The following is a 21,831-nucleotide window of genomic DNA, read 5'->3' on the forward strand; positions in this document are numbered from 1 at the left end:
GACAAGCTGTCCTGTGTGAGAGAGGCATGGTAGAGGGGTCCCTCTTCCCTCCTATTCCAAAGGACTTCTGCCTCATCAACCATGAACTCCTTCCGTTCCTTCATTCTGGCCATGGCTGCTCTGGCTGTTGTGAAAACAGACCCTCCAGAAGGTAAGCAGCAAACCCTCCCCTGGAACAGATGCGTGACCGCAGGCTTTGCAGGGAAACACTGAGATAGAGGAACTTGGCGGATACATGGAAAGCGCTTTTAATGTATTTGAGTCAGGACCAAATGTAGTGGTTAGAGTGGCCTTCCCCCACCTGGTGTCCTCCAGGTGTTTTGGGAGACAACTCCCAGGATTCCTGACCATTGGTCTTGCTGCCTGGGGCTGATGGGAGTTGAAGTCTAAAACATCTGGAGGACACCAGGTTGAGGGAGTCTGCATTAGAATGTCAAATAAAGACTCGAAAGACCCAGGCTCAAGTCTTCATTCAGCCAAAAAGCCCATGGGATGACCTCGGGCCAGTCACTCACTCTCCCTTAGCTTAAACTACCTCACAGGGTTGTTTTGAGGACAAAATGTGGGTGGAGAGAACCGTGTATGCCACCTTGAGCACCTTGGAGGAAAGGCAGGATCAAAATGTAATAAATCAAAGAAGTTACAGTGCAATCCTACGCATATTTACTCGGAAGTATTGCAACTAAGTTCAATGATGTTTACTCACTGGTAAGCATGCATAGCATTGCAGCTTACATTGTTCAGCTGGCAGCCACTGTAAGTGTTCCTTTAGCAGTAGCTTGATGTGCAGGCGTTAGCAGGTGAGAACTATATTAGCTGTTGACCCTTGCTTACTGGATTCAGGCTCCACACAGGTATTAGAAACTTAACTAGTCCATTAACAGAGTTTCGTACAACTTCCTGGCAGGGCTCCTAATACGGGCCTGCAGCAGGGTTTCTCCTAATCCGTAGGCCGGCTGAAGACATTTTGCTGCCTGAGGAGAAAGACAAGATGGTGCCCCTTCCTGGTCCATGTTCAGAAGCTGACTGGACTGGCCGCTGAATTTCACTTCAGTACTGGCGATGGGATACTGTCCACACCGGAGGCAGCAGGCTAGTTTAGGGGCCCCAGGACAGGTTGTGTGGCATACACAGCTCTGTTCTCCAGCTGAGGTGAACAACTGGGGGGTTCAGGAGGACAGCCTGGGAGGCTACTGCCGCTGTCCCCTCGGCTGCCTGAGGCACTCACCCAACTCTGCCTAATGGTGGGGCTGACCCTGCCTACTCCAAGGGAGGAGAGGGAGGGGGAAATCTTAAGGTGCTGGGCTGGCGTGGCCGTGCTGTACTGATGAGGACAATGCATGCTCAACACAACACAACGCAACACTGTTTACCTCCATGCTGGGAAAAGCTGCCTGTGTACATCAAGATGCAGCTAAAAGCTAACGGGCAGGCTAAGCCGGTTTGTTTCTGGTTAGTGGGTGGCCCCAGTCAGGACTCCCCGCAGCTAGGGATGGCAGAGAATTCCGCCACGGATCTCGGTGAGGCCGAATGCCTGCCCCCCCCGCCCCCCTGCGGATCCCACCCAGGACAAGACTCACCTGGGGTGGATCTTCCGGGCGGTGGCGGCTCCCACGGCGGCTTCGGCGGCGGCGGTGGCTGCTCTTCTGACCGGCTGCCGCCGCTGCCATTTCCACTCTTGTTCTTGTAAAAAAAAAAAGGTTTACATAGCCTATCATGGCTAGGTCTAAAAAAAACACACACACATGATGTGATAGGCTACGTAAATCTTTACGTAGCCTATCACGGCTGGGTGGGTTAAAAAACACACAAAAACCGCGTACGCAAATGGTGGCGGCTACGACCGCCGCCATTTGCGTTCCCTATTTTTGCCCGTCTTAGTCTATGTAAATATTTATGTAGGCTATGACGGCGAAAATAAAGGGGAACGCAAATAGCGGTGCAGGCGCTATTTGTGTCCCTTTTTGATTCCTCTTTTAGCCTACATAAATATTTACGTAGGCTAAAACGGGGAATCAAAAAGGGACGCAAATAGCGCCTGCTACGCTATTTGCGTTCCCCTTTATTTTCGCCGTCATAGTCTATGTAAATATTTACGTAGATTAAGAGGGCAAAAATAAGGAACGCAAATGGCGGCGCCCGTAGCCGCCACCATTTGCTTATGCGGTTTGTTTTTTGTTTTGTTTTACCCAGAGCCCTCCGTGGCCGGAAATCCGGCTGCGGACGGCTCTGGCCTGGCTGGGGCTGGCCGGCTGCTCCGCGGAGCTGCTGCGGAGCACAACCGGCCGTGGAGGATTCTGGGGGGGAGGAACGGAGTGCCTCCCCCCCCAACCAGGATTCCGGGGGGAGGGACGGAACGCCTCCCCCCCACCGTAAACATAATCCGCAAACAGGTAAGTGACTTTCGTACATCCCTACACGCAGCTCAAGCTTGGACTCTGTTTCCAGTGTCACTGCAGCAGTTGCAGGATGTCTGAAAGGAACCATTTTGGCTAATTGAAGAAAAGCAGGAAATGAGGGTTGTGTCTGTGTGCTAGCTTTCCGTGTACAGGGCAAATGGTCAAACAACGTTCAAACAATTCTGAAGCCGCACTGTCCGCTGAGCAGACTGCCATATCAAGATCAAATGAATCGACCCTTCAATTGCCTTCAGAAGATGCGCAGGGTCGGGTTTTGATAAATTGCAGTGATCCGGCTAGGTAAATGCAAAGCACAATTGGCAGAATTCTCTTACCCGTCTCTCTCTGACTTGTTTCATGCTCTGTCCCACCAGCTCAGAGTGGCTTACAGCATTTTCCCTAAATGTTAATACTCCTGTCCCCTAGGGTAGTGCTCTCCAACCTCCATATCCTTTGACTTCATCCTCCATCTTCCTCAATGATTACCCTTGCTGGCCGGGATTGATGGGAGCTGTACTCCAAAATATCTGGAGGGACTCAGGAAGTATGGAGATCTGCTGGGGAAGGTTGCCCCAGGTGGCCCACAACCTAAGGCAATTAAATAGTTTGGGTAGTAAAAGACGCCAGTTGAAATGAAAATGACATTGTGGACATAAAAGCTATTTTTAAAAAGAAAGAAAGAAGCCACAGTGCCTGTAATCACAGCAGACAATGCTTTTTGCAGGCAGGCAGCCACCTGCAAAAGGTGAACTTGTTAAAGAGGATGTTGAGGAGTTAAGTGGGAACGGGGGATGGTTTCTCTGGAGCTTTGCTCAGAAGGTAGAGGGATCTCCACTCTCAGGTCCTGCGATGCTTCTCCAGCATTGTTGCCCATGCTGAACATTTGAAAGGATACTGCACAGGGGGGTGGGGGGTGCTGGGTAGGGAGCTAGGTCTCAGGTGTGTGATGGTGTCTTTGGAGTTCTGTCCAGGATGCAGGTAGATTTGGAGGCTCTGGAATGCTCCTCCCTTCCAGCAGCAACTGTTTGTCGAGTTATAGCAGCCCTGTCATGGTCTAGGGCTAGCAAACCTATCTTGCCATGGATTCATGACCCATGCTCCCCAGGCTTCCAAATTCCCACTGCCTGTCCACTATTTATATGTGTTGTTTTAATCCTGGCCAAACTTACAGTTTTCATTTCCCTCTAACAAATGTGGTGCATTGTTCCTTTAAAAGAATGATAGGAAAATGCTAATGGAGCAAATGGGAAAGTAAAACGAGCAAAGGCTCCCTCATGTGCTTGGTAGTCCTGGCCTAACAGTATTTTATTGAGGTCTTTCATTGTAATAAACATTAATGCTTACAGAATACCTGGTTATCCTGAGATTTGTTTAAATGCATATGTGGCATCCCTGCCTATTCCCAGTGAGAATTCCCCTTTTCTAGGGACTTTCTCACCTGTGGCAGGAACCACCTTCTCTCTCACATACCGGGTTTTGCTGCCACCAGGACCTTTAAGGCTTAGGTCCAACCCTTTTCTCAGTCCTCTATCTGCGAGGATACACAGACTTTACTTATAGCCGTGTACCTTCCCCTTGTACCCTTTATACCTTCCCCTTACATAGCCCAGAGCAGAAGGCATAGGATTTGGTTAAACAAATAAACTTTATTAACTACAGCAAATAAGTTGTTGAATAATATACAGGTAACTCTTAATGGCTTTATCAATATATGTTCTCTCATAAACTGTTCTCTAGATCACTCTCTCAATCAATCACTTCACAAATCCCCACAAATCATTCTCTCTCTCTCTCTCTCTCTCTCTCTGTTCTCAGTGACCCTATCAAATCATATCCTTGTCTCTAACCTATCTCTGATCTAAGCCATCTCACATCAAATCCCTATCTGCCTCTCACAGCAAAGCACACAGTTTATATGGCGCACACACTTCACCCCCTCACTCTCTCAGCCAATCATCACACATATCCAAATCCACCATTCTCCCAGTCACTCATCTCTCTCTCTCTTTCTCTCCAGAAATACTCACCATAAAACTCAGAGATATAACAGGAATACATAACCATAACCATAGACTTATTATTTACAGACGTGTAACATTACAGCATGCATAAGCAAAACACATTACAAATTCCCTGAAAATAGCTTTGTTATCTGGCCAGTTGGAATGCTCATAATCATTCTGTACCTATTTGACAGCACAAGAGGTTTCATTCTCACAAACTCGATACAGTATAGACAGAACTGAAATGATTTTGCTTCCCCAAAACATTTAAGATTTCCATGGCACTTCAAAGGCTAATACTGGCATGTGCTTTCATAGGCAAGATTTTACTTCATGAGATGTATGAATTTGCTTCCACAAATTTCCCCCAACGTCTCTTTTGCAAACGTTTGATTTGAGCATCCCTTCTATATGTTGGATAACAGGAACAACTCTGCATGCTTCCAGGCACTGGGGAGTGATAGAGAGTGTTCTGTAGCTTGATCAGTTTCTATGTCCTGCTCCCTCCTCTTCCTCTTACTTCTTCTTTCTTCCCATCTTGCCTCCGCAGCAATAAGCAACATGTGGTCTCTCCAGAGAAGAAGCAAGTAACCATATCTCATGTCTTCACTTACTTAGACTCGCACACCCAGCTTTAGGGGGTGCTCGTAGTTACACAGTGATAGCCTTCTCTGACAATGTGTATAAAAACACTAATAAAGTACGTTGATTTGAACTTCTTTTAAACTGGCTCTAGCCTGCCTTTATTGCCTTCAATGCTAAATACTGTGTTGCCACACTTTCTCTGTATAAAGCAACTCTGCTGTAAGTTACACCAGACTTTCCAACAGGATATTTGATGACTGCTCATGAAATGGTTGCTATTGCTATTTGACATGCAGTTATAATTGCTATCAGTATTTGGTTTTTGACAATATTTGATAGTGGGCATGTACTATTCAATATTTCTGTATAAAATCTGACATGCAATGTGGTATTAGCATTTAATGGATAACATGCAATGTATTTAAGCATATTGGACAACTAGCAACTTGTAAGAGTTCATATGCAATACCTGGAAAAATCCAGACAATCAAATGTTGGGATAAAATGTCACATTGAAATGGAAGATTTTGCATTCAAACTTTCAATTTTCTTTAGTACTTGCAGCATTTTGTTTTGGCTCTACATCTAAGACACCCAGCTATCAGTACTGGCCACTATCTAGAAGTTGAGGCCCCTCAAACTTTTACAAACTATTATTGTGTGTTCAGCATGTGGTGCTACTTCTGTGGGGTAAACAGATAATAATTTGTAATTGCCATTTCAGAGGTAGACGCTGGATCGGAGATCAAAATTCCCTGCGAACTGAAAGGACTCCAGCTGACGTGGTATTGGATTCCACATTATCCCATCTGTGCTGGCATAAAGGGGGATGTGAAGAAGGTGGACATTTTTTCAGTGATTCGTAGCTCAGAACATCAGGGGGACAGATTTAAACTGCGGTCGAAAATGAAGGGGCAAGGAACCAAAGGCAACACCATCCTCATACTCAGTGACCTCTACATGAATGATTCAGGCACATTCTACTGTTCTAATGGCAACAGAAATTCATCAAATATCTCAGTCATTGTGAAACCTGGTAAAATGGGGGTATATAATGGTGTGGGGGTGTCTATAATGGTAGGGTTGGGTCTTAGGAGCACGTAGATGTCCTCAAGCACAGACCTGTAAGGCTGAATCAGAACAGTATCTATGAAGATCTGTACTTGCTCTCCTCCAAATGCCAAGTTCTGACCCAGAAATCTCAGTTCTGGGCTCAGATTATGCCAAAGACATTTATGCAAATCTGTGTGGCCTGCCTACAGTTTTGAGTGCAACAAACCCTTCTCAGGTCTATGAACGGAAGGAACATTGAGGTATATGGGTCTGAATGGGGCTAGCTTTGCCACCCAGCTGGAATGTCTTTGTCCAGGCCAGTGATTGATTCTTGGCTATATAGCCATTAGAAGTGCAGCGTCTTCTTTTGTGGTGGGTGGAAGAGAGTTCTGTGTTTGTGGCCACTAATGCACATGCATAGTTTGTGAAAATGCACAGGTGCGCACCCGGTTGACTGTTATCTTAATACACGAGTCAAGCTTACTACTTAGCAGTGCTGGCTCTGGGTTTTTGAGCGCCCTTGGGCAAGACACCCTCAGTTGTCACCACCTTCTATTCCTCCTCCTCCTCCTTCCCATCATTGGCACTTGCTTGCTGGACAGGCAGAGAGCCAGGGAGCAAGGAGGCTGGGGCATCTGCTGCTCCCCCCTCTCACCACCACCGTTGTCTGGGCCAGAGTGAGATGCGGGTGAACAAGCGGGTTGCAAGGGCAAAGAAGAAGAGGGCTTTTGCTGATGGGTCGCTCCTGGGTCAGGCCCCCTCGGCAGGTGCCCAGCTATAACTGTCCTTGATGCCAGCCCTGCTGCTTACAGCCCTGGGGTCAGGAGTATTAAGTCCAGTTCTGGGTGCCACTTTTTAAGAAGGAAGTAGAGACAAACTGGAGCGTGTCCAGAGGAGGGCAGCCAGGATGGCAAGGGGTCTGGAAAACCAGGTCCCTTGAGGAACGGTTGGAAGAGCTGAGTACGTTTAGCCTGGAGAAGGGACGATTAAGGGGAGACAAGATAACAGCCTTCAAATATCTGAAAGACTTTCAGGGTAGACTTGTTCTCTGTTCCTCCAGAGGGCAGGACTAGAATGAATGGGTGGAAATTGCAAGGAAGTAGGTTTTGGTGAACCCTTCGAGAAACTTCTTAACAGTTAGAGCTGTTTGACGTGGAACAGACTGCCTCAGGAGGAGGTGAGCTGTCCTTTGCTGGAGATATTTAAGCAGATGTTGGATGGCCCTCTGGCATAGTTGCCTCTTACATAGCTAGACTAGATGACCTCCAAGGCACCTTCCAGCTCTATGATTCTATGCTACTACCTTCATTTGGGCTGAAGGCAATGGCATTCTGACTTTTATTTCACCCCCAACATCTGATAGCCAGAGGTATTTTTTTCTCTGAAATGTGAATGTTCCATTATTTCCCTTTATTGTGTCAACTGGGGGAACCCCACCAACTTAATAAGGGGACAAGATTATCTTGTATTGTAAGGGCAGCAGTAATGAGCCTCCCTAGGGAGTGGCTTTGCGTCACTGTCTGAAAACTGCCCAGCCAAGAGGAGCTTCCACATATTTTTAATCTGGCACTCCAGGAGTGGGAACTTCTGTAGGATTCTAGCATGGTTGGTAGGAAGAGAGTATTATTTGGATTCTCTGATAGAGGAAATGCATAGAAGGAAAGTCAGACATGAGTGAAATCGCATGAATTAAAATATATACATATTTCTGACAGGTGATCAAAATGGGATTGATGTCAAATATTCCAAGGAGCCCCACCAACACCCTCAGTTAGTAACCCTTATCTGTAAAACCTGTAAGAAACATATACATGCCAAAGCTGATGAAAATGTAACCACCACCTGGACATTAAATGGCATACAGGTGCCCAACCGAATTATCTCGCGATTTAACTTAAGGAATAAAATAAAAATAAAATATATTCCCATCCAATCATATGGTCTCTGGAAATGCAGACATCCTACGTGCCTTACACAGTTTGATGGCTACTGTTTGGAAAGTGATTCAGGAACGTCAGAGAAATCTGGGAATGAAGGGATTTCCTCCTTACCTACCCCAGCTCCACTAGGTGAGTGCGCATAATCTCTATACACATCTGAGATATCATCTGGGGAGATATTGGCCCAGTTCATATATGCAGGCACATCTCATGATATCTTAAATCTTGATTATTCAGCCCTTGATGATTGGCAGCTGAATGGGTGAGCTGACTCCACTGAACAGCTTGGTCTTTGGGAGATTATGTGATCTGAAATATCTACTTATGGTGTTTGACTCATGATAACTCATTCACACATGCAGGTCACCACCTGATGCAGTACTCATTAAGTGGTGGAGCATGCATGACTGAACCAACCAACCATCAGATGATCAGGAGCCTTTTTTTTTTTTTTTTAATGGCAGGGCTCCTCTACCCTTAAAGGGTGTGCAACAGACAGGTTTGTAACAGGAGCCATTTTTCCCAGCATAGAGATGCAGTGTATTTATTTATTTCATTTCTATACCGCCCAATAGCCGAAGCTCTCTGGGAGGTTCACAACAATTAAAACCAAAAAATGCAACATGATAAAATACAATTTAAAAGTTTAAAACTACAGTATAAAATAAAAACCAAAACCGAAATGAAACCTAGCAGCAGTGCAAAGATTCAAAATACAGTAGCAGATGGGGGGAGCAATCCTATGCCCCCTAGACAGCGCCAGGGAATGGGGGGTGGGCATAGGATTTTTCGGATTCCCAGCTCCAACATTGGAGACAGCGCTCTGGCCTCTGAGCTGGGGATCTGAAGTCTCTGCCCCTGCCCTCTCCCCCTCCCAGCTGGTGCGGAGAGAACCACACCAGCTGCCCCTTCAAGGTCGCAAAAACCACCTTGGAGAGGAGGTAAAGGGTGTGTGTGTTGGTGGGCGGGGAGGGGAGGAGACCAGAGAGGCTGGGATATGAAAAATCCCAAGGCCCCTCTAGCCTCCTTCCCTCTCTCTCTAATGCGGCCCATCTAAATGAGCCAACCCCCCCGTCTAGCAAAAATTGCTCCTCCTGCCCTGCCCTGGATGCTCCTAAGCCTCTGTGTTCAGGATTGCGCCCCTAAAGCAAAAGAAACTGACTCACATGCCTGGGAAAATAAGGAGGTCTTCACCTGCTGCCAAAAAGAGCACAATGTAGGCGCCAAGCGAGCCTCTCTGGGAAGCTCTGAGGTGGAGCTGTCTGAAGCTGCGCTGGAGTCTGGGGCTTGGTTTTTCTCTCTGAACAAACTAGAGTGTGCTGGCAAGAAAGGAACAAAGGGAGGAAAAATGTTTTCAGGGATCAGGAGCAAATCTAAAAATGTTCAGCCTGTGGGCGGGTTGGGGATGTTTTACAGGGATAAGTGGTGGCAGCGGCTTTTGTGAGGGCTTGCTTGTTAACTGATTGCACGAACACCATTTGTAGGGAGGGAGCTGCTGCAATCGGTGGCCCGGAGAGCTGACGTCCCCTTCTGCAATGCTTCTGTTTGAATGCCGCTACACTTAGGGATGGCAGAGGATTCTCATTTGGGGTGTGGGGCTTGATGGATTTTTCCTGGCTCAGCCCCGTGGAGTTCATTCCTTTTCCCTCTGCTGTCACCAGCTCGTTCTGTAGTGGATCCAGTCAATCTGCAGATTTCTGTTTTTTACATGGTGGCAATTTGCGCAAAAGCAGCCTTGAGCAAATTGTTCTTTGTCCAATTTTTTTGAGGAAACGTGTCTTTAAATGTGGGCAAATGTTGTCATAATTGTTTTTAAATTATTGCCGATCTTGAGCAACTGTGCAGGATTGCAGGGCCGCCTGTCTTCTATGTAGCCCCACAGAGACCTATCCCCCTCTTGTAAATATCCTTGTCAGTTTCACTTCCCCAGCATACAGAATATGACTCCGCTGGGCTAAATGTGTGGAGAGGATAAAACTGACAAATAACCATTTGCCTTTTGCACAAATAATTCCTGGAGTTCAAAAAAGAAATCCAGCACAATCTTCCCCTGCTGGCAGGATTGAAAACACTGCAGAAATCCATCAGGCTTAAATGGAACGGATTTTCCAGCAACAGACATCCCTGACTATATTACAACAAGATGTGATGTCCTTCCAGATGGGGTGGGGTATGGTAAGGGAAGATAGCAGTCCTCACTGACCAGAGTGAAGGGGGCCACAAAAACAGGGTGGCATTTTTGGCTCTAGATACAGTAACAGGAAAATTGCAGTTGCGTAGCACAAGCGATGCCATTTTGCAAAACATTTTCCAGCTGGGATTCCTATAGGCCACACAGTGGAACCACCTTTCCTCCCATGCCTCCCTCACATATTCAGCCCAAATGTATGGCTCTTTTCTCGGCACAGAGCAACTAGAGATCCCTAGTATATGAAGCTGTATATAAAGCTGCCATCCTCTTTCCCCTAAGAACGTAAGAGCTATGTTGGATCAGACCAAAGACCCATATATTCCAGAATTCTGATCCCACAGTGGACAAACAGCTGCCTATGGGAAACCCCCATAAGTAAGACATGAGTGCAATAGCGCCCTCCTGCTCATGTTCCCCAGCAACTGGTATTCAGAGGCATACAGCTTCTGATATATGTAGAAGCATTCCTGCCTGCCTAATGGGGTGTTAGTGTTTTTATATTGGCTGTAATTTTTTCACTTTCTCTGCAGGGAAGGCAAAAGTTGTCCTATATGTGACTGGTGGTTGTGTCGGGCTTCTCACCCTCCTCTTTGTGGGTGTACTTGTTTTTGTTACCTGCAAGAAGCATCGGTCATGCAGCCTCAGGTACTGAGCTGAGAAAATTTCCACTTGGGGCACAGATTCCAGGCTATGAAACGACAGGTGTATGTATGCAATAAACTGGGTTTGGGGAATGATTCTATGTCTGTACCGGGGATGCATGGATTTTGTTAAATCCACTCTGTCTGGGTTTTGCGGATTGTCAGGCACCTTTTGTTCTGTTGTCTGCTAATTGACAGAACTGGATCGTTCCCAATTGGATTTTCCCCAATTTCCTGAACTTACAAAAGTGTGCACTTACGCATATGCGCACTTGGGCAAATGTGCAATTCCCCCCAAATGCACATTTCCACCCTTTAGCCCACTTTTGGTTGGTCTTTTTCGTATTTTTGTATGACTAAATTTGCCTACAATCCCAGCAAGTTAAACAACAACAACACCATTCACAAGTGCACGGAATCCCCAAGACTCAGGTCGGATTAACAAAAATCCAATCTCATCTGAATCCATTGCAGATTTCTCCTACATTCCTAGTTTCCACTCAGCCACAAACTCCTCTGGTTTGTGGCTGAGTCATTCTCTCTTCACCCAGCCTAACATGGTTTCCCTGCCTCTGTGCTAGCCAAAGCAGACAGTTTTTGCTTGAAGGCACAAGAGATTTGTTGGCTGGGGTAGGAGACTGGCATCTATCAATGAGGACTGGCTTGAGAATTGGTATGGGCTGATGGTCTCTGGACTTCAGCAGCAGACAGAAGTTATAAAAACACCACAGCCACAGCAGCACATTCCCAGTTTCCCAAATTAGGGTCATCTGTACATGTTCTCACTTCATGATTCCTGTATCGAGCAGGGGATTAGGGCTGATGGCCTCCAAGGTCTAATCCAACTCTAAAACCCTATGATGCTGTTGTGTTTTACCTGAAGGGTTCTAGCACCTATTTTAAGTGCCTGCCTGCTTAAATGCAGCACAGTCTTTCTCTTATCTGAATGAGCATTTTGAAAAGCAGATTCACAGATGTGATTCCTCTCTCATCCTTTTAAGCCCCAGTAAGACTACAAAAGAGCCAGAAACACAAGGGACCAAGCACCCAACTGGTGAGTATTAGGGATGGGGAACATTTTGCCTCTAGGGGCCAGATTGCCCCCTGGATTCCCCCACAGGCCAGATGATGTCAGGGGGTGTGGTCCCATCTGTGACATCAGGAGTTGGGCCCTGCCCTCTGACATCATCAGGTCTCCGGCCAAAGCACTGGTGGGAGCTCCTCCAGCCAGTGTCTCGGTCAGGGACCTGGCTTCACTCCACCCAGGCTTTCCCCGGCTGGTTTCACTCCTCCTTCGCTTTCCCCAGACAGGGGTGCAAAGGAAGAGTGACGTGGATTTAGCCACCCCTTCTCCCTTATGATGGGGTGAGGCTTTGCTGAGTGGGCGGGGCCTCAGCTAAGACCCTGTGGGCTGGATGGGCAAGCCTGATAGGCCAAGTCTGGCCCACGGGCCAGAGGTTCTGCATTTCTGATGGTGTTCGCCACCCTCCCCCCCAAAAAAAACATTGTGGCTTCTTACAATCCAGTGATTAGGATATTCCCAACCCTTTCCTTTGGTAATTAGCCCATGGCCACAAGAAAAGGACTGCCAACTCAACATGAGTGTATACATTAATTTTTGTGTTGGTTCTGATAGTATTCTGTTCACTTAAATAAGAAGTTAACATTTATATAATTCATTCATTCATTCATTCATTCAGTTTTAGGAAATGGTGTATGCGCAAAACCTTCTATTTGTAGGGCAGGGATCGGTAACAGGAAGCCCAAGGGCTAAGCCCAGCCCACCAAGGGGTACCATTTTGTCCTCCAGTTGCAAGCTCAAAGGAAAAACAGGTGTGTTGGGGGGGACGGGTCATGGGACCTGGCAGTATTTACTTTGGAGAGTTGAGGGCGGGGACCACTGGCCATCACTCCCTCAGTGAGACCTTCCAATAAAAGTAGTTGCTGGCCACAGCTATAGCACATGCATGAAAAAAAACCCAGTGCAGCTGCTTGTTCTATTATGTTTCTTATGCCCTTTAAAATCTTAGTACTAGAAGGATCTCCAAAGAGAAGAGATGAAGAGGAGCCAAGAACTGCTGACCATACCTCCACAGAGGTAACTTCTAATTGGATCATTTCTACTCTCTCTGATTTTATTAAATTTCTTTCTGTCTTTCAATAATTTCTTAGCTGCCTTTCAAACCATAGGTTTTACCAAGGCAGTTGACAATCAGACTGAAAACATATTTAAAATAACACCAATATCTAAAAGCACAGCAAAACCATCTCAAACTAGCAAGCAATATACAATCAAATACACTGCAATATTTTAAAACCATTTGGGTTGGATCCAGAATCTGCTTTCCTTGAGAGGATGGCACCTTCTGCAAGAGGAAGGACTCTGCTCTCGGATGGTCTTTCCGCGTGATTTTGGGGGATTCCCCTCCCCCACAAATACCAGAGCTCACCCCATTCAGCAGGCACTCCTGACTTTCTGTGAAGCTTTTTCAGCAGGCTGGAGGGGCTGCTGTGGGAAAGAGGGGGCAGGTAAATACAGTTCCATCAGTGCAGTTGATCCAGCTTAAATCTAGCTCCAACCCTTTAAAAGAGCAGTATAAATTTAAAATCTACTTTACCCAACAGGGCAAATACAAACGTCTTTAAGGCTTGCCTAAAAGAAAAGAGCAACAGGGCCAAACATACCTCTTGAGTGAGGGAGCTCCATAGATATGGGTAGAAATTATGTGAATAAAGCATATTTTCACTCTAAGGATTGTAAGCTGTATTGAGTGCCATTTTTCTTGGTAGAAAGATGGGCTCCAAATCAAATAAATAAATAAGGACTGACAGGAAAAATCCAGGGCTTGTTCATATTTACCCCTACCCAACTTTTCAACCAAGGAAACATAAAGCATTGTGGTTAGAATGCATTATGAAAGTTAATTTTACTTGCCTTTCCATATTGTACAAGTCCATGACATTCTTGAACCTGCACAGGCCTGAGACTATCAGATGAGGCTGTCTTAGCAGCAGCCGATGATGTGGAGCGGGGGCAGGGAAATGCACAACATGATGTCAGGACATGAGGTAAATTGGTGGAGACATTACTGAAAGGTCTGGCCCAACTCAAGGTTGGGCTGCCACTTTTTGGTGGTGGCCCCATGTCCTTTGAAATGTACAGCTCCATCCTGATATTTGCACCTAACTACAAAAAAAGGCAGATCTGTGGACAGTTATTTGATGCCTACTTCTTACATTTTTAAGATGTATGGAGAAAAATGTGGCATCAAAAGCCAACCTCAGATGGACAAATCTGTCAGTTTCACTTTCTCCCACATTCATATTTTTACAGTCTCAAGTTCTTTCCATGCCATATATGAATAAATTTGTGAATTTTGGTACAATCTTATATAAATAAAAAAACAAACCAAATGAAATTTTCACCCATCTGCACTGGTCAAATTCAACAGGTAAAGCTGTTCCCAACATAGAGAGGACCGTATTGTATCTGCCTGCCATGCAGCTGCTAAAGATGAGGAGCCTGACAGAAAAAAGAGGCAGCAGCGCTAAGTTAGCACCACAGTTATGGCTGAATTCACAGGGATTCAAACCCAGACTAAACACTCAAAGCCCTACATGTAGATGAACACCTCTGCCCCTTTCAGTTTCTTCCCCATTTTTTTTTTAAATCTCAAGTTCTTTCCATCCCATTTATGAAGAAATTTGAGAATGTTCTTAGGAAAAAACCTACCAACTGAACAAAATTCTTACTCATCTTTACCTCAGTCCTGTGTTAAAGCTACTCCTTTAAGGGCACAATCCTGTGCAAGTTTTGACCGAAAAAAGTTCTACAGCTCCCAACATTCCCCAGTCAGCATGGCTGGCTGGGGAATGCTGGGAGTTGTGTGGCTTTTTCCCCATCTAAACATGCATTTTCTCTCTAAACAGGGTTTGGATTACACCCTAAGAGATTACACTGTCTAGCGGGCCATAGGATATGCTCTATTCCAGGAACCAACCTCAGAGCCTGCGCTCCGAGGTTGGTTCCCAGAAATCCAACCTCCCCCCTTGTCTGCGCTGCCTCTGAAGCAGCACGGAGAAGCCCGTCCTCCATGCCCGGAAGATGACCATGGAGTGACTGAAAAGGGGCGGGACTGGGGGGCGTTCCGGGGTGGGGAGAATGGAGCTGCGCGTACAACACATCCTATGTATTGTATGGCAGCTTCCTCTCCCGGCCGGCCCCCCCACCGCTAGACAGCCAAAAATGGCCGTCTAGCGAGAAAGAACAAGGCAGGAGAGGCATGGAGCGAATGATCCCCCCATGCCTCTCCTGCCTTGCTTTGGATAGGTGGTCGCCTCTGAGGTTGGAGGCAGCTGCCTATGTATTTAGGATTGTGCCCTAAATATGTTATTGATCTCTCTTAAAACTAGGCAGTGTCTTAATGTAGAGCGTCAAATTCCATAATTTTGGTGGTGAGTGTGGGAGCCCAGGGATAAGCTGTCCCTACAATCCTTTGCTTACATCTTTTGCCTTCTCTGATTTTTTTCTTTTTTCCTTTCAATGCCATCCAGGAAGGAGCAGAAGGAATCCAGTATTCAGTGTTAGAGTTCAGGGAGACTGGTGGGCACCAGATCCAGATGAATAAGGAAACTGTCATATATGCTGAAATGCCCACTAACGCTTGATCAAGAAGACTGGTCAGCTCAATGTATTCAGGGAGGCGATGTACATCTCAAGGGAAGCAAGCAGAAACAATTCCTCTGATCAACTTATGATGGATTTCTACAAGCATTTAGGGCACAGGGCTGGCTGATAGTCGTAGGACTTTTTTTTTCTGTTGAAACATGCATAGGATTGCTCCATTAATTGCTTAAGATGCCAGGAAACCTGATATTACAGCAATCAAAAGAAATGTTAGCCTGTGGATGGCATATAGCAGGAAGGATGACTTGACAGCAGTGAACTTTACTGGGATCAGAGAACGCAGACAAGTGGCAGAAAAGTTTGCAAAGAAATGTCCTCTCTTTGGAATACAAAATACAAGAACAACGTGTATTGTCATAACGTTTCTTGTATTTTTTCATACATCTATCAGATGTGAGTTCATCTAAACTGAGGTTATGTGCGCAATACATGCATTATAGTGCATCTTATGCCTGTTGGTGCAGAAGCAAGTCCCACTGTGTTCAGTGGAGCGTAATCCCTCATAAATATGTTTCGGATTACAGTTATAGGCTGCACATGCTTACCTGGGAGTGAGTCCCACTGAGTTCAGTAGAACCTACTTCTGAGTAAACATGCACAGGATTCCATTCTTAATGGTCAAAACCTTTCTTCCTCGCTTGTCCTTTGTGCTTTTTTCATTATTAGAAAGAAAAGGCAGGTAAATCATTAAACGAAAGAAAGATCCCAACTGCCATTGCTCTGGCCCATCTGCTGCATTCTTTATTATATCTATAGCACCGTGATGGTACCACAGAACTTCACATGGATGTAGAAGCCAGAGAGACTGGGGTGTGTGTATCATGCCCCAAGGCAATTACAGTATCAGTTTTGACAGTGGGAGAGAAAACAGATGGATACAAGGGGAAGGAGGAAAGGGTGGGAAAAGGGTAAGGCATGGATATGTACAAATGTAGTTACAGGTGTGTAGGTATCAAGGGCTCCTTGGAGGCCTCTCTCAGTCTAATCCAGTAGCCAAGTCCAGACACAGACAAAGGGATTCTTTTCAAAGCTTTATTCCTATTTTACAACTTAACAACTCTACTGTTAGCAACTAGATATGAGCAGCAGAGTACCTATGCCCTAAGTTGGAACAGTTGGTCCCTGTTTGAAAGAGAATCACTGGCAGACCCTGAACTTATGGGCTAGGGAGAGTCCCTCCCCTTTTCCCTTGGATCCTCTGGGCGCAACCGTTGTTTGTGCACCAACTGGGCACTACGCCTCCTTTCCGCGCCCTCCATTTGGCACCACTCCCTGCGTCGGCGTTGCGCGTCCAGCAAGTCTGCTTCCCACGCTCTCTCATTCCCGGGACTGCTATCTATGCCAGGAATGCCGGTGGGAGGAATCTCTGCCAGCTGTTGGCCCTGGGAAGGATGAGCGCGCTCCTCTCCCAGGAGTGGCTCCTCTTCCTCAGAATCAGAACTACTCCGGGATTCTATGGGCTCAGTGTCCACCCTGACAGTAGGCTTAGTTGTGGCTGAGGACCATGGGCCAAATTAGATTTGAATTGCAATTAACATGCATTTCTTGTGTGTGTTTCTTTAAATGTAAACCACAGCTGCTGGTGGCCCAACAGGACTGTGGGGATGGAAGGGGAGAATTTAACCCCTTCCCTCTGTTGTGGTCCTGACACAAAATGGCTGTCCTGAAGTTGCTGTTTGTATAGGGAGGGGGGCATCCCATGGTGCCCAAAGGGGCTTCTGATGCAAACAGAAGTGGTAGTAGTGTGTGTGTGTGTGTGTGGGGAAGGTTGAACGCTGTCTCTGGGAAGGCTACAAAATGAAGACGTCATCGTCTGGTCCTTCTGTAAAATTCTCTGAATGAGGCAGTGCGATTGTACGGTAAAAGCCTCGTCTGGAAGCACTCAACAGGGGAGAAAGAGCAGATCTGTTTAAGGACGAAGGGCCTTGCTAGTCAAGTTTGGTGGCAAAGGGTGGTCGAGTTTGAGGAACAAAGGTAATGGGTGGGGTCATGTCGCATGTTTCTGAAGAGCTTCAGGGCAAGCAGCAAAGGGAGGAAGAATTGTGTAAACCAGGAAATGATGGCTGGATTTCAGCACGTGAGTGGGAAATGACAGAAGCCGTTTCAGACAATTACTGCATACACCGTGGTGCTGTCTGGAGTCCAAACAGCGCTGGATTTCCTCCGGGGATGTTGCAATTGGGCGTAATGAAGGGAAGCAGGTACCTGGAAGGAAAAACTGATAGGAGCAAAAAGCTTAACAGGGGCTACTTGAACCTGCAGTCTGGCCCGTCTTCTAGCCATGATGTGCTCCAGGGATGCCCAGCCAGTATTTACCTTCTCCAGACTCTCCCTTTCACATATTTCGTCATTTGTTCTGATTGAATTTCTCAGGGAAGCACGATCTTGGGGTCGTGATGTCATAATGAATAGAATGGAAGAAAAAAAAAGTGATTGAGATTTGAGAGGTTGATGGAGTGAATGGGGAATAAAGAAACACAGCGGGTTGGATGCAAGATCTGCTTTGTGAGAGGAAAGGCTCCATTTGCCGAAGGTCCCTCTGCCTGATTTTTGGGGGTCCCCCCTCCCCCCATATCACAGCTCACCTGATTTGGCAGGGTCTCCTGACTTTCTGTGCAGCTCTTCTAGGAGGCTAGAGGTGCTGCTGTGAGAAGCAGGGGGTGAGGAAGTCCACTTCCACCAGTGGAGTTGATCCAACCCAAGAGATGGTAGTAGGGAACTAGAGTGTCAAAGAATTTGGGGGCCAGCAAACAGACAGTGGGGCCAGTTTGGAATTACCCTCAACAGTGTTCCATGCAAAATACCTTTTCTTCTCCAGAGTCGAGCAGGCAATGGATGGCATCCAGTGGTGCAGTTTGGTAGTTTTAGACTTTGGACTTAATGGCCCAGAGTCCAAACTTAACAGCAACCCTAACTTGCTTCAACATGTGGTAAGCCTCCCCTGATATGTTTGGGGGCTCTTCTGCTCATTCTGCTGACTGGGACCCTGGAGCTCTGCCCCAAAGTCCTGTCCTGATGGTGCCACTGATTGGAACCAATTAGCTAATACCTGAGACATCACCAAGCTCTCTCACCACAGCCCCGGGAAACAGTTTTGCAACCATTTTAAAAATGTTTCCAGGTTCCCCCATCCTATCCCAATAAGGCAAGTGATGAACATGCAAACATATATGTGGCATTTTTTATGTTCATCAAATATTTGGATTTATTGATTCTGTTTTTATGGTTTTACATATTATGAGCTACCTTGGATCCTTATTTTGGGGAGGGAGAAAAATACACCTAGACAGTTTGAATTAAATTAACACACTTGCATGAATTTATTGAGGGAGTTTTGGGGCCACGTTTGGAACTCCTTGCCATATGAATTTAACAAGAAAAGATGCATTAGTTCATTAGATTGTGAAGCTCTTAAGTGGTGCTTAGCTTTAAAGGCCTAAATAACTTGGGATTCAAATACCTGAAGGAACGCCTCTTCAACCTGCCCGCACATTAAGATAATCAGATGAGGCCCTCTTCTGAGTGCCTTTGGTAAGAAAAGTGTATTATGAATGCAGGAGGTAAAGGGCCTTTTATGTGGTGACACCCCAACTCTAGAATGCCCTCTGAAGGGAGATTCAACTGGCACCAACAGTGTTCCTTTAAGTGCCAGGTTAATGTTTTTATTTGTTCGGGCATTTTAATTTGTTTAAAGTTGAATGTTATTTGTATGGTTTTTATCTGGTTGATGAGTTGTTGTTTGATCACTCAGTTTTGTGGCTTGATATATATTGTCTTTTGCTATATCGTTGATGTTTGTTTATTTTATATCCGTACCCACTTTTGTGGGCGAAGTTTGGACAAGCATTTAAAAACAAATTAAAAATAAATGGCATGAAGGAACAGTTTCTCATTCCTCACCTGTCCACTCCGTCCTTCCTCTGCGTTTCCTAGAAAGAAATTGCAACAGTTGCTACATGTTATGATGGATGCAGGGTCACCAGTGAAAATGGCCCCCTGTATTGCAACATTCCCCAGTCTGGTGCCCTCTAGATGTTTTGGATGTTGGCTCCCATCAGCCCCAGCCAGCATGGACAATGGGCATGAATGCTGGGAGTTGACCTCCAAAACATCTGGAGGGTGCCAGCTTGAGAAAGGCTGAAGTACTGAGTTCTTCCCCTTCCTCCAAGCATTTAGGAATGTGTCATGAGCCTTATTCAGGTGTTCAACCCTTCGTACAATTACAACTGCATGAAGGGGAGAGGGGGGCTGTGCTTATTGGCCCTGTCCCAGCACCTCTGCTGGCTCCACCCCCTGCTGCCCATGCATGGTGTGGCGGGGAGAGGTCTGAAGCAGGGAACGTGCTGTATACACATAGGCCTCCCAGGCAATTTAGAAATGTGATCACACATTTCTACATCTCGCGGGGAGCCAGGCATGTCCAGCTAGTTCCATGCTTCAGACCGAGCACATGGACGGAATCAGGGATGTGGCAGTGGCGGCAGGCCTAGTGAGTTGAGCCCTGTCTTTACATTGTATATTTTCCCACCCCACCGGTGTCAGCCAGTCCTAGGGAGCCGAGAAAGGCACAATGTGATGACATTATATGCGAGGGCCATTTCAGTGGCATCCCTGTGCTGACCATAACAACATGCCATTTTGGCCTTAAATCCCCTTGGGCTACCAGGAAGGAACAACAGAAGCTGTCTTATACCGACTCCACCTCTTATTAGTCCAGCTAGACCAGTACTGTGAACTGTGATGAACCCTGGCTCCCCGGGGTCTGAGGCAGGGACTTTTCCCCAGCCCTGCTACTTCAATGTTGGGGTTTAAATTTGGAACTTCCTGCATGCAAGTCATGTGCTTTATCTCTGAGGTCACTAAAACAGGGCTGAGGCCCAGAACCAGTCTCCAATGCTAAGGCTCAGGCCAATACAATATGAGACAATTATAAGGGAGAGGAGCCTCTGAGCATGCACAGTGTATTTTCCCCATACCACTAAATAACCAAGGCCCACCTCCACGCATCTGGGAGGGAAATAGGATAATGCTGGCCAAACTGGGGGAAGAGGGAATCCCTGACTAAAACAATTCCCTCCACCAAGCCCCTCCATTAAAAGCACCTGGACTCACCGGCCTGTCACTTGTCTCTTCCACAGCCACACAGCCATTGCAAGAGCAGCCAGTACCAGAACCAGCCCAACCAACAGCAATGCCCAGCTCCAGATTGCAAACCCCTTCACGTCATGCCCGGCAGGCACAGCTTCTGTCATCCTAGTGGTGGCAGGACCTACCCAGCGGGACGATGCAAAAGAGGTGGGCTTAGCAGGAGCAAATCCTTCCAGAAGGATCGGGAAGGTGCCTTTGAATTTAGAAATCAGTACATGGCAATTTTCACCTTAACATGTCAAAATACCCCATCGCCCCCTCCCCCTCCTGAACCTTAAGTCTGGTTCGTTTCGAACTTTGATAATTTCTCCAGTTTAAGTTTGCTTTCTCCCAAACGTTGAGGTTTTGTTTTCCAAAGTTTGCATGAAAATTTATAAGCATTTTTGTGCACGTTTCTCTGAATACATTTCAGGGTTTTGGTGAAAGGAGAAAAATGTTTCCAGACCTGCTTCTCCCGGCAACCCCACTAGAGCGGGGGCCATGTGTCCTGCTGTACAGAGGACAGTCCTCTAATTGAAGGGCTGCCAGAGGTGTCTGGTGATGTCATACATCAGCAGTGGGGAATGTGTGGCCCCAGAGCTGTTGATGAACTACTACTCCCATCAGCCCTTACTATTGGCCAGTATACTTGAGGCTGAAGGGAGCTGGAGTTCAACAGCATTTGAAGGTGTCCTCTATATGAGTCCAAGTCCAGTTTAAAGAAGCATAAGAAGGAAGAACCAATGGCCTTAGAGTTGTCCATCAAGAGTTAGCAGCACCTGAATAGCGGGTCACTGAGCAGCAGTTGCTAGGGATGGATGAATCTGTCAATTTCATTTTCCCTCCATTTCTCATTTTTCCAGTCTTAAGTATGGTTCTTTTTGAACTTTGATAATTTCTCCAATTTAAAGTTTGCTTTCTCCTGAACTTTGAAGTATTTATTTTAAAGATCGCATGAAAATTCATAAGCATTTTTGTGCACATTTCTCCTAATACATACATTTTTGCCTAATTTTTTGGTAAACCATTTCCCTAACATGCTGCATTTTGGGACATTATTTTCCTTAATATATGCATCTTTGTATACATTCTTAAATTGGAGAATTCCCTTGCAAAATCCGGAGAAATGCAATTTTCGAACGATAACTGAGTTTCAGTTCACAGAATGGTTTGAAAGTGCACAATTTGGTAATTCTGCATTAGTG

The 21,831-nt window shown here is 46.2% G+C and overlaps 2 protein-coding genes across 5 annotated transcripts in view; one reads left to right on the forward strand and one right to left on the reverse strand.

Annotated features, from left to right (window-relative positions):
* LOC146355371 (uncharacterized) lies at positions 1 to 15,855 on the forward strand. 2 transcript variants are annotated; one of them, XM_084840890.1, is made up of 7 exons: positions 1 to 151; positions 5,712 to 6,023; positions 7,756 to 8,109; positions 10,702 to 10,816; positions 11,814 to 11,866; positions 12,843 to 12,910; positions 15,367 to 15,855. In XM_084840890.1, exons 1-7 carry the CDS (start codon positions 82 to 84, stop codon positions 15,478 to 15,480), a joined length of 1,086 nt encoding a protein of 361 aa, XP_084697016.1. In that variant the 5' UTR covers positions 1 to 81; the 3' UTR covers positions 15,481 to 15,855. The 2 variants fall into 2 exon arrangements, with proteins under 2 accessions (XP_084697016.1, XP_084697017.1); XM_084840891.1 differs by lacking the exons at positions 12,843 to 12,910; positions 15,367 to 15,855 and adding an exon at positions 12,513 to 12,660.
* The window catches only part of LOC146355372 (uncharacterized), a 20,630-nt gene continuing 14,651 nt past the window's right edge, over positions 15,853 to 21,831 (reverse strand). Inside the window, exons 4-7 of one of the 3 annotated variants that reach the window (XM_084840888.1) lie at positions 20,612 to 20,768; positions 19,400 to 19,428; positions 17,816 to 17,883; positions 15,853 to 17,704 (exon numbers count right to left, since the gene is read on the reverse strand). In XM_084840888.1, the coding sequence (XP_084697014.1) occupies positions 17,603 to 17,704; positions 17,816 to 17,883; positions 19,400 to 19,428; positions 20,612 to 20,768 (356 nt within the window). In that variant the 3' untranslated portion in view covers positions 15,853 to 17,602. Of the gene's footprint in view, positions 17,884 to 19,399; positions 19,429 to 20,611; positions 20,769 to 21,831 lie in introns of all 3 variants that reach the window. The other 2 variants (XM_084840886.1, XM_084840887.1) reach the window with 2 other exon arrangements.

Source organism: Heloderma suspectum, chromosome 2 (genome assembly GCF_057233095.1).
Source record: "Heloderma suspectum isolate Gila_16-S chromosome 2, 16-S_ref, whole genome shotgun sequence".
In the NCBI taxonomy this organism is placed as follows: Eukaryota; Metazoa; Chordata; class Lepidosauria; order Squamata; family Helodermatidae; genus Heloderma; species Heloderma suspectum.